At 40.9% G+C, this 10,618-nt stretch overlaps 1 protein-coding gene and 2 pseudogenes across 1 annotated transcript; all 3 read right to left on the bottom strand.

Annotated features, from left to right (window-relative positions):
* Positions 1–437: 437 nt before the first annotated feature.
* LOC147430176 (phosphatidylinositol 4-kinase gamma 4-like) lies at positions 438–2,291 on the bottom strand (annotated as a pseudogene).
* A 347-nt stretch (positions 2,292–2,638) lies between these two features.
* Positions 2,639–3,282, bottom strand: LOC147430175 (glutathione S-transferase U25 pseudogene; annotated as a pseudogene).
* A 1,207-nt stretch (positions 3,283–4,489) lies between these two features.
* LOC147430174 (protein JOKA2-like) lies at positions 4,490–10,199 on the bottom strand. Its single transcript, XM_086494675.1, has 10 exons — positions 9,934–10,199; positions 9,373–9,460; positions 9,261–9,276; positions 9,168–9,204; positions 8,934–9,026; positions 8,705–8,863; positions 8,482–8,631; positions 8,152–8,224; positions 7,646–8,040; positions 4,490–7,525 (listed from the first exon to the last, which is right to left on the bottom strand). The coding sequence occupies exons 1-10, from the start codon at positions 10,075–10,077 to the stop codon at positions 7,490–7,492; spliced, it is 1,191 nt and encodes a 396-aa protein (XP_086350801.1). The 5' UTR covers positions 10,078–10,199; the 3' UTR covers positions 4,490–7,489.
* Positions 10,200–10,618: the final 419 nt, after the last annotated feature.

The raw sequence follows: 10,618 nt of genomic DNA, 5'->3' as shown, positions 1-10,618 counted from the left end.
ATATATATATATATATGTGTGTGTGTGTGTGTGTGTGTGTGTGTGTGTGTGTGATATATATATATATATATATATATATATATATATATATATATATATATATATATATACGTATGTATGTATGTATGCATCCACCAAACCCAAATTAAAAAAGCAAATATTTTTTTGAAAGAGGAGACTGTATTCAACCAGTTAGATACTTTAGCCTATTCCCTTACCTGCAATACATACCATAGCAACCATTTGGTTTAGCTCCCATTCCCTCCAATGTACGGGTGTGACCCATAAGCATGGACTCTCTCTCTCTCTCTCTCTCTCTCTCTCTCTCTCTCTCTCTCTCTCTCTCTCTGGCTGGCACTCTCCACTAAATGAATAGGTGGACCAATTCTCCCCACACATAACCACACTGGGTAGAGTTCCCTCTTTTCATAGATCCATCAAAGTGAGCTTAAATAGTGTTGGGAAAATGCAGTTATGTGTGTAGCGGCCAACTTGAGCAGCTTTTGCATACCGTGGTAACACGTGCAAGGAGCAAGTTGAGCTTGATGCAGTGCTTGGTGTGTGGAACCCACTTCCCCAATGCATGTTGAACTATTTTGAATCATCCACTTCTCCAATGTGTTGCTCCATTCGGAATCATTTGCTTCCTTGCAAGACAATAAGTTTGTGCCATTTTTGTCAATATTAGCAAGGTGTATGTCAAGAACGACAATCTTGTGTACTTCGTGTAATTCTTGTACAGGAAACTGAGACGTCATAGTTTCTTCTGGCATGTACATACATTTGAAGAGACCCTATTTTTGGAAGGGTTGAAGTAGTTTCTACAGTTTTTGATAGGCCAAAAGATTCATGGTGGCATTTCATCAAAGTTGTTAAGGGGACTCCTGCAAAACCAATGAGCTTTTACCTTCATGTTTTATCATCATCCTTATGATCCAAAAGAAAAGCTACCACTCCACACAAAGCACCCTCGTTTAAGAACTTATCCATTCTTAGAAGCAGGTGGACCCTTAGGGTTATTTACAACCATAGGTTTCTCATCCTGCTGGTTTGAAAAACCCAACAATGGAAGACTCAAATTCATCTTGCATAAAATATACACCTCGAGACCCATCACGAGCTAAAACAGGAGCATGTCTCTCTTCTAGAATATTTTTGACACACTCCAAGAGATCTACACCACTTACAATATGCTACATTTTGAGAAGCTTTCAACATTACCACTTTTTGTCACGGAAAGATTGTCAAATTTTTCTTCTACTTTGCTTGATGGAAGCCTCTTCATTTTTCCATGCAACATTAAGTTGTTTGCCCCTCACCTTGTGAGAAACTTCTAATAACTCTTATGTCAGCCCCAATAGCATGAATTATTGTTTTTACAATGATGCTTAAAAATAAGTGCTCTATAGCATCATCCCCCACTAAAAATTACTCAATTAACATGTCATCCTTTGAGATTATGACCTTTCAGCACGAGTTGTAGTTTGTGAGTTGCAAATCTAGCTTCTTTCATTAATAACCTATATTTTAAGTCTTCATTCTATCAATTCTGAAAGCATACCCCTTGCCACTAATTGTTCTAATTGTCACTACCTATTACTCTGAAACTTTCATAACCAAATGCACACGCTTTCCATTTGTGAGACCATCATCCTTCACTAAAGCATCTTGGTAGCAAAGCTCATGGCCTCCATATGTCAGTCTCTAGTGCTTTACATAAAAACCTTGCACGCTTCAATCCATATTTGTTTATAAGCAAACCGTCACCACTTTGAGAGTCTAGGAATAATATGATGCGATTAATAATAGTTTAATAAGACATCATCATTGTGCTCCAAAGATGACTCTCATCAATCCCAAGGGATAAGCAAAGACAAATAGCGATGGTTACGCTTTGTTGCAGATGGCTCTCTCTCTCTCTCTCTCTCTCTCTCTCTCTCTCTCTCTCTCTCTCTCTCTCTCTCTCTCTCTCCAAATACCTTCTTTTGGAAGTTTTAATAAGCCTTCAAGAAAATCTAGAGGCATGTCCACACAACATTGAAGTTGCATACGATCAATATGCCAAAGAAGGGGCTATATAACATACCTTGTTAGGCGGCGGGCAAGCACAAAAAAATGATTATTATCAGTCCCCTAAAAGTCAAAGACAAATATATACATCTATTGAGGCACACTTTGTATGTCAAAAGATCACCACACAACATCACTTGTTGTCCTTATTAACCTTCCCACAGAGTGTCCCCTTTGATAATTGCAAATGTCTTAGAGACCGATTCCGCATTTGAGCCCATACCTTTGAGAGTTCACTCATTGAATTCCTGTAGACGTTCCACAAACCTTGCATTTGCAAACCTAGTGGCACCCACCTGGGCAGCCTTAGGAGCAGCCTCGCGGTCCTTGGAAATCACCTTTTTGAGCAATGTCCTTGCTTTGCTTGCATAGTTCGATAGGCAGTTTCATGAGCAACAAATCTAAGAATATTATTAGTGTATTGAGAACTTCATTCTGGTATATATATAGATATATATATATATATATATATATATATATATATATATATATATATATATATATATATATATATATATATATATATATATATATATATATATATATATATATCTTGGGCTTATTAAGATTAAGGTGCCTGAAGCCTCTTTCGGTATGCCTCCTTCACACGTGGCCACTCCAATACAGTCTCCTTCCATTCTCAAATGGGGGAACCTAGCAGCTTCCCAAATCTTGAACACTCCCAGGGCCTCATAAGGCAGAGGAAGGGGGCCAAGGCAATGTCCACATACCCTATTCTCTGCCCTCCAAAAAATCAAACTCCAGCAAACACATCGTGGAGAGCTCCATCCAATGTCTCGAGCGCCTCGACAAAGTCCTTCCGGCCTTGCCCTATCTTCTCTCCTTAGAAGCTTTGAACAATCCGTGCTCCGACGTTGTAGAGCTTCTTATCATCAAAGTCTGCCTAGGAGTAGGGGCGACCGCATTGTGGTATTTATTGTCGAAAAGAAGGGATACATGACCGGGAGAGGGTCAAACTTCTTCAATGTATTGCAAAACGACCAAAGACTTGCAAACAGGGTTGCCGTTGTGGATGAGCATAGGGATCTTCTTGTGGATGGGGTTAACCTGAAGCAAGAACTCCCTCTTGTTTTGAAGGTCTTCCTCTATGTACTCTTATTTTACCCCCTTTTCATAATTAAGGGCAATGAGAACCAGCAGGCCAAACATGGTGCACCATCGATGGAGAACCTTGAACGTCAATGTGGCCATGGCGAATTACAACACTGCACCAGCAATTGAGAAGCCAAGGAATTCGTTTTGAGCTGTGTGTGTGTGTGTGTGTGTGTGTGTGTGTGTGTGTGTGTGTGTGTGTGTGTGTGTGTGTGTGTGTGTGTGTGTGTGTGTGTGTGTGTGTGTGTGTGTGTGTGGATAGTTTCCTACAACGTTAAAACAATTTTCTTCTTCCTCTCTCTCTAGAACACGCAACGAAGTCAAGCTGCAATATTGCGTGGATGCGCCAAGAGACCTGGAGAATTTTGTAAGCTGCTCTCTCAGTGTTCGGGAAAAATGTGTCTCAACTTAATAGCATGCCATTTCCAATTTCAGAAATACTGGGTGAGGGCAAGGGGAAAAGGAGAAATTCCGCCCAAAATAGGGAAAAATAGTGGTAAAACCTGGAAATTCCCCTGTTCTAAAATTTCCTCTTGGCAAACTCAAGGAAATAAATTTTGTATGTTTGGAAAAGTGATTTTTCCTGAACACTCTCTCTCTCTCTCTCTCTCTCTCTCTCTCTCTCTCTCTCTCTCTCTCTCTCTCTCTCTCTCTCTCTCTCTCTCTCTCTCTCTCTCTCTCTCTCTCTCCAGTTTCACATACACGCACGAATATGGACAGCAGTGCACGTCCTACAGCTGATCTCTTCCAAGCTTCCATCAGTTCCATGCATATCGTCGAGGGCTTCGAGCTCATCGACATGCCGGGAGCTCTTGCAAGTTGCAACATACGCATTTCGCGCGCGCACACACACACACTACAGGTACGAAATTACAAATATCGAGCTCGCCAGCAACTCTTACAGTGTCGTGCACACGCGCGCGCACACACACACACACACACACAGAGGTGATTTTCCACACACACTCTGCAAGTACACCGTACAAACATCATATCGTGTTGCTGCATCATTATTTCTCTCTCTCTCTCTCTCTCTCTCTCTCTCCAGTTTCTCTCTCACACACACACACACTGTCACAGTGTCACAGTGTCACTGTGTCACACACACTATGCGAACATGGATGATGGACATCAGTTGCAGCCTACATGATAGTACTAAATATTATGAGCACGTGCAACAGAAGAAGGAGAAACAAACACTCTTTGCAGCAGAAGAAGAAGAAAAATCAAACACGTGGATGCCTTCTTTGAGCTCAAAGAATTTAAGCTGCATTATATATAGTATAGATTATCCTTTTAAAAGTCAATAATATGTACCAGGTTTTGACACCTCACATCTCCCTTTAACTCATCTCATTGATCTCCCCCTTTTTTCCCCCATATAACCCTACAACTCATAGATGCTATTCCCATGCTATGTACTTGAACAACACCACTCAAAGTCATGTTTGGAGTTATAAAGGAGGCACGACAACATAGCAGCGAGACGAAGGCTCAAAGTTGGGGAAGGTGCAGTCCTTGCAGCGTCTGGAGAACTCGACGGTGAGGTGAAAGTACGCTTTACAGAGGAGAAAAAAAGTAAAGGTTTTGTTTTTTTCCTTGAAAGATTGAAAACCCTCTAGTGCACGACGCTTGGATCCCCTCTCCTTCTTCAAAAATTTAAGCCACATGCTATATAGCACAACCCGCAGTAGATTGTATGGGACCTGTTATGTAGTATTTGGCACTGACAAAAATTCTGTACAAAATGAGGAAATTGTCTGCGCAGACTTGGCTGTGGTGGAAATGGAGGCCGAAATGAGCCATCAAAAATTTGAGCAGACTACGTTGTACAAGCTTACCCGAAATTTTTGTCGATCTGCAAACACTCGCCAAAGCTCACGGAAATTGGAGAAAGTGAGCTGGTGTGTGCTGGAGGTGCTGGCGACTAAGCCCGGGGGATGCAACCTGCTGTGCTACCAATTGTTGGAATTAGGGTTGCAGAGAAATGCACACAGCTTGGAGAAGACGAAGGAAACTCAAGGCACACAAAATGAGAGTGTGTTACTTAGTGTGCAATGGAAAGATAGATAGTCCTAGACTGATGGACGTATATACAATGCACGGGAGAAAAAACCTCCTAAAGAGGGGAAAAATACCCCGATGGTCCTAGTGTGTTCTCACACATCAGTGAAAAAAATGAAACAAGAGAATTGTCAAGGTGATACTGTAAACAAGTATATTTCTTGAATAGTAATTGCATAGTAAATTGGACGGTGTAATGTGTCATGATAATGGATGCAGGTAGAGTAAAGATTGTGGGATCGATGCGTGCAAAAATAGTGAAAGTGTTATCTATGATAATGACGCAGAAGGGTATGGTGAATTTGAGAATGGAGGCCATCTCTATAGTCTTGAACAGTCGAACATAGGGTTGTCTCTCAAATCCTCCTTGGACCAGTATAGCTCGACATCCAAGCCTTGTAGATTGCATCTCCTTGTTGAATTACCTTGTTTTTCTTGTTTAGCATTTCTCACTTGTGCCTTCAATGCTCCACATGCTCTAATCACATCATCATTAATGTATTGTGTGTTGGATCTGTCCAAAACATTCTCTCCTCCAAAAAGCCTCTCAATTGTGTTCCATCCAAAAGCTTTACTAAGTTCTCCAAGCTTTGAGATGCAAAACAAAAGTGGATCAACCAAACTTTGGGAATAAAACACGTTCTCCTTTGCAATGTGCCACAACTAATATGATTACTTGCACATTCTAGAACAAGCAAGTCTCATTCTAAAACAAGAGGGTTGTGTTCACGCTAATGGAACTTTCTTGAGTGCTCCATGCCTTCCTCAATCTTCCATTTCTTCTCCCATTCATGGAAGAGAGAGAGAGAGAGGAGCTTTATTAGTGTCTCCTCAAGACAAAAGCCGGCGTGTGAGATAAATCGTCAATACAACAAGCAATGTCCTCTAGATATCCAAGAAAAACAAAACAAATGAGAAGGCACAAAACTAAGTTGAGCATCTCTTCCTCTAGGGCTCAAAATGCAAACATATATGCAACCGGTACACAATCTTGAAATATTTAAGTAGCTCCATCCAATACTACTCAACCAAGCTTGCAACGAACCTTCCAAGAGAGGCTTGTTGGCTTGCTACTCAACTCTCTACTTGCTCTAATTAGTTTCCACATCAAGTTTTTTCGTTACTTGTTTTCCTTTCTTGATTGGTTTTACTCTAATCAGTTACTTGCTTTCCTTTCTTGGTTGCTTTTACTCTAATTTAGTTTCTACATCAGGTTTCCAAAAGGTTGTCTCATCAAATCCTTCTTCACTAACTTCTTGGAGTTCCCTCTCCAGCTTTGGTCCTCAAGAGCCACTTTCAACAAGTTGATTGGTTTCTATCGTGGCTAATAGCTCCAATGGAATGCTTTGTTGCTCCTACACTTTCTCGGTGTTTTCAATTGCATCATCTTCGCCATCGTTTACGCTCTCCCTTCTGCATATCCATTGCATTTTGCTGTCAAATCATACGATGCCCAAATGTCAAAGCTCTTGCCTTTGCAGATGTTCCTTGTCCTTTTGGCTTTTGGTGGTTCAACTTTTTGATATACAATAGCGGAGTATGCTTTTGGTGAAAGTGTCTATCTCTCAAAGGTTGGGGTCATCCTCTCTCCACTTAGTTTACCATGGCACTTTTTACTCTCTTTAGAAAAGGTTTTTTTACCCTCGCTTTCAATTTTCTACAATTTGCCATGTGACTAATTGTATCCAATTTTTTACAATTCCCAGATTATCACCTTTGGACCTACTTTGTCATCAATGACTCGGAATCAGCACTATTTGTGCATTCTATGGGATTTTCAAGTAATAGAAATCAGCTTCTTCCTTCGCGTGCATGAGCGAGCGTAGTAAATTTTAGCGTCGTAGGAACAATCCCAAGAGACCTTGAAGATGTATCTGGAGAGAGATCTTTGGGAGGGGCCTTATTCAATCGATGGAACGTTTAAGAAATAGAAGAGTTTCACGCTTATTAAGCTCTATCCTGCCCTTCCTTACTGGCAAAGCACAGCATTGACAAGCATAAGGGCAATTGATACTCTTGAGACTTGAGACCATTTACCGCACCTAGCTCTGACAGACCACCTGCCATTTTTGAATTGTAACATTCAAAGCCCTTTGCAAGCGCTACTACTTTGCTGTTGACAGAAAGCTTTGCATGAGCTCTGTGCTAATTAGATAAATCCCCAGAAGCTATGACTGGATGCTGCAGCTAGATCTTGCACTCTCCCAAATGTAAAAGAAGGGTTCGCTTCTGTCCGACCAGCTCAAAGCCGCCTTTGTGCGGCAACAGAAGTTTCATTCTGCATCATTAAACAACACACATCACTCTAATTCCTCTTGGGCTTATCCCACTTACTAAAAGGTAAACAGTTCCTGTATAAACTAAACTTCATTGTGTACAATTTGAAGTCCACACTCACCATTTCTTCCAGTATATTATCCCACTCTGAAGCAACAACAAGGTCATCGACAATCCCTTGCATGTCGTTCTTGTTTTTACGAAGCAACTCCAAATTCAAACTTCTTTGTGTAAAACCCATTGAGTTGAGCATGCCAAGGATAATATCTTCCTGGCAATCACTTGACTCATAATGCTCAAAAACCTCCCTCCCCTCTTCATGTGCAGACTCCGTTGACGTAGTAGTACCCTCCAAAAGCTTCTCTCCAATTCTTGCCTCTTTCGATGACCTTTCGATAAGCGAAAATCCGCCCACTCCACTCTTTACAAACCTTACATCCATGGCATGGTCATCAGCATCCGACAGCACTGAGTCCTCGATTGAATTGCATGCATCTATAGCCATGCTAGACAAGGCTGTGTCATGTATGGTAGACAAAAGTAGAAAATCTTCTGCTTCGTTTTCTCTGTCAAACCTTTAATACATTTGCTTGCAAATTTGGCTGGCAGTACATGCTCCTCTATTACTTTCCTTCATCCGTTGGCCTTGCTCAGATTCAAAGTCACCTATTTGGTTCAACTGCTCGGGCTTGGAGATGACCTTTCCATTGCCAGTATTAAATTAGTACTTATTTTTTCTCTCACCTTTTCAATCATACTTTTATGCAAACACACAAGGGCAGTGTAACATAAACTTTGCTAGTCCCTACGCAAGCAGTGATTGTTTATGCAGAGCAATACGTAGAATAATCATGAGCCTTATTTGTGCATACCACAAATACACTGCAATAGTGCAATTACACACACCAGAACATCTGATCGGATCTTTGTATTCTGACATGATGTCCAAACCTATACCTGTATTATGACCCAAATCTTTTGGCCAAACTTTTGACCAGTTGGAGCCATTAAATGCCAATAGGAGACAAAGCGGCCAGGCCGATCAGGTGTCACAAGATCAACAGATACATCGATTTCCGCACCCAACAGCAGGCCAGATTTGGGTATCTGCAAATTGATTTATTAAACCATATTGCAGACTTAATTAAGGGCTATACAAGGCCGCTACATGAGAACGTACCTCCAATGCATAAGCCTTCTGAGATCCCAACACATCTCCACCAGCATACACCAACTGGGTTGCAGAAGGCCATGGCATTATACCACTGTTCCTTAACCGCCAAGATTTTGTGAACTTTTTTCCCATAATAATCTCCCCGCCATCCGGAAAATTGAGGTGCTGAACAAAGCGGGAGTCTAGCATTTTTGTAACCATGCTGGCAATTTGAATTCAAATTAAGGCAGGGGACATGCTTGTGACCGGGAAAGTAGTGTTTGCACGCTTTTGCCTTTGAAGAATGGTGAGGCTTCAGTGTTCCAGATTGGAAATTATACTGCCTTGCCTGCAAAATCATGACTGTAGTTCCATAAACGCTTACAATTCAAACGATTTTCTGTTAGACTACATAATATGAGTCCAAATTTGTGCTGATAATATGACTCATGTAACACCCACAGAGTTGAAAAAGAAAAGATGCTGTTACCATCTTTCCTTTCAGTGGCACACGATCACCGTGTCTTCTTTGGGAATGTACAAGCTTTTCAACTCTTTGATTATCACCACAACCAAGACATACCTTATTTCCATTTTTCCTGCAGAGAAAAGGTTAGAAACTGTAAACTAAAAAGAACAAATCTAGTATATGCACAACATAAGTTTTCAATCTGCTGTTCAACTTGTTCAAAAACCTGAATCTTGAGAGAGGTTGCGATACATGCACGAACCCACAACTGACACAGTGCAGACCATTCTGGAATGGGCGTGGAGCTTCTTGAACTACACAACAGAATTTAGAGGATTGGTGCACACACCCCACTTAGGAAGCATCATGCGTTTAATAAATTTCCTGTACTACATATTTTAATGCTGCAAATACGAATTGATCTTTGAAATGTGATTTAAAAATCAATAAACTGGGCATGCTTGAATGAGCATAAATATATTGAATGAGCATAAGTTTTCAATCTGCTGTTCAACTTGTTCAAAAACCTGAATCTTGAGAGAGGTTGCGATACATGCACGAACCGGTGCACACACCCCACTTAGGCAGCATCATGTGTTTAATAAATTTCCTGTACTACATATTTTTAATGCTGCAAATACGAATTGATCTTTGAATTGTGATTTGAAAATCAATAAATCTCAGATAACTCGGAGCAGCCTAAAGGCTTCTCCACTGAGTCCAAAATTGACCTGGAATCTGGCTCTGTAGCCTCCTTAGAATTCAGTTCAAAAGGCTTAAAGTCTACCTCCAAGCGAAGAGGATCAATCCTTTGCGCTATGCAAGAATCATGTAGATCAGAGTCATTTCCCATAGTCACTACATCATTGTCTTGATCCACGTATGTCAACACCAGTCTGCACTTAATTAGGAAAGACGTTAAACATGTCATGAATCTTAGCTTCTAAATCTTTGAAGTTGAGGTCTGGCTTGCCATCCTCTGCTTCTTTAACAATCAGTCTCCGCAAAGTGCTTTCAAACTTGATCTGGTGCAGGCAACACACAAGTAAGCTGATATTAAGAGTGTGAGTGCAAATCATGATGCTAGCAACTGTGCTGCTACCCAGACATTAACAAAGAAAGGCGTATTTCCACTTGTAGACTGAAGAGAAAAGGATAGAAATGGAGTCCCAAGTTGAAGTTGCAAAACCAGGGAAAACCTTGTGTAACACATAAGCATGTGTGTTCCTTTCCAACAGATATTCCAATATCACAAAGAAGAATCCATCTAATAGAACGAGCAATATATGAACACGACTCTGGAAAGTACATGCCTTATTCACCTTCCCACCACATAATGATAGCATACCAGAAGAATGATCATAGATGACCTACCCTCCGGCCTCCATCACAGCCACATGGAACAGGACAGGAATCAAGCAACAGGGAATAAGCGTCAAAGGTTGGGACAGGAGTAAAAATGGGGAAAAATA

This window comes from Adiantum capillus-veneris, chromosome 22 (genome assembly GCF_014529385.1).
Source record: "Adiantum capillus-veneris isolate H3 chromosome 22, ASM1452938v2, whole genome shotgun sequence".
NCBI classification, from domain to species: Eukaryota; Viridiplantae; Streptophyta; class Polypodiopsida; order Polypodiales; family Pteridaceae; genus Adiantum; species Adiantum capillus-veneris.
The sequence above is the reverse complement of the archived record's forward strand: the minus strand, read 5'-3'. Positions and strand labels throughout refer to the sequence as shown.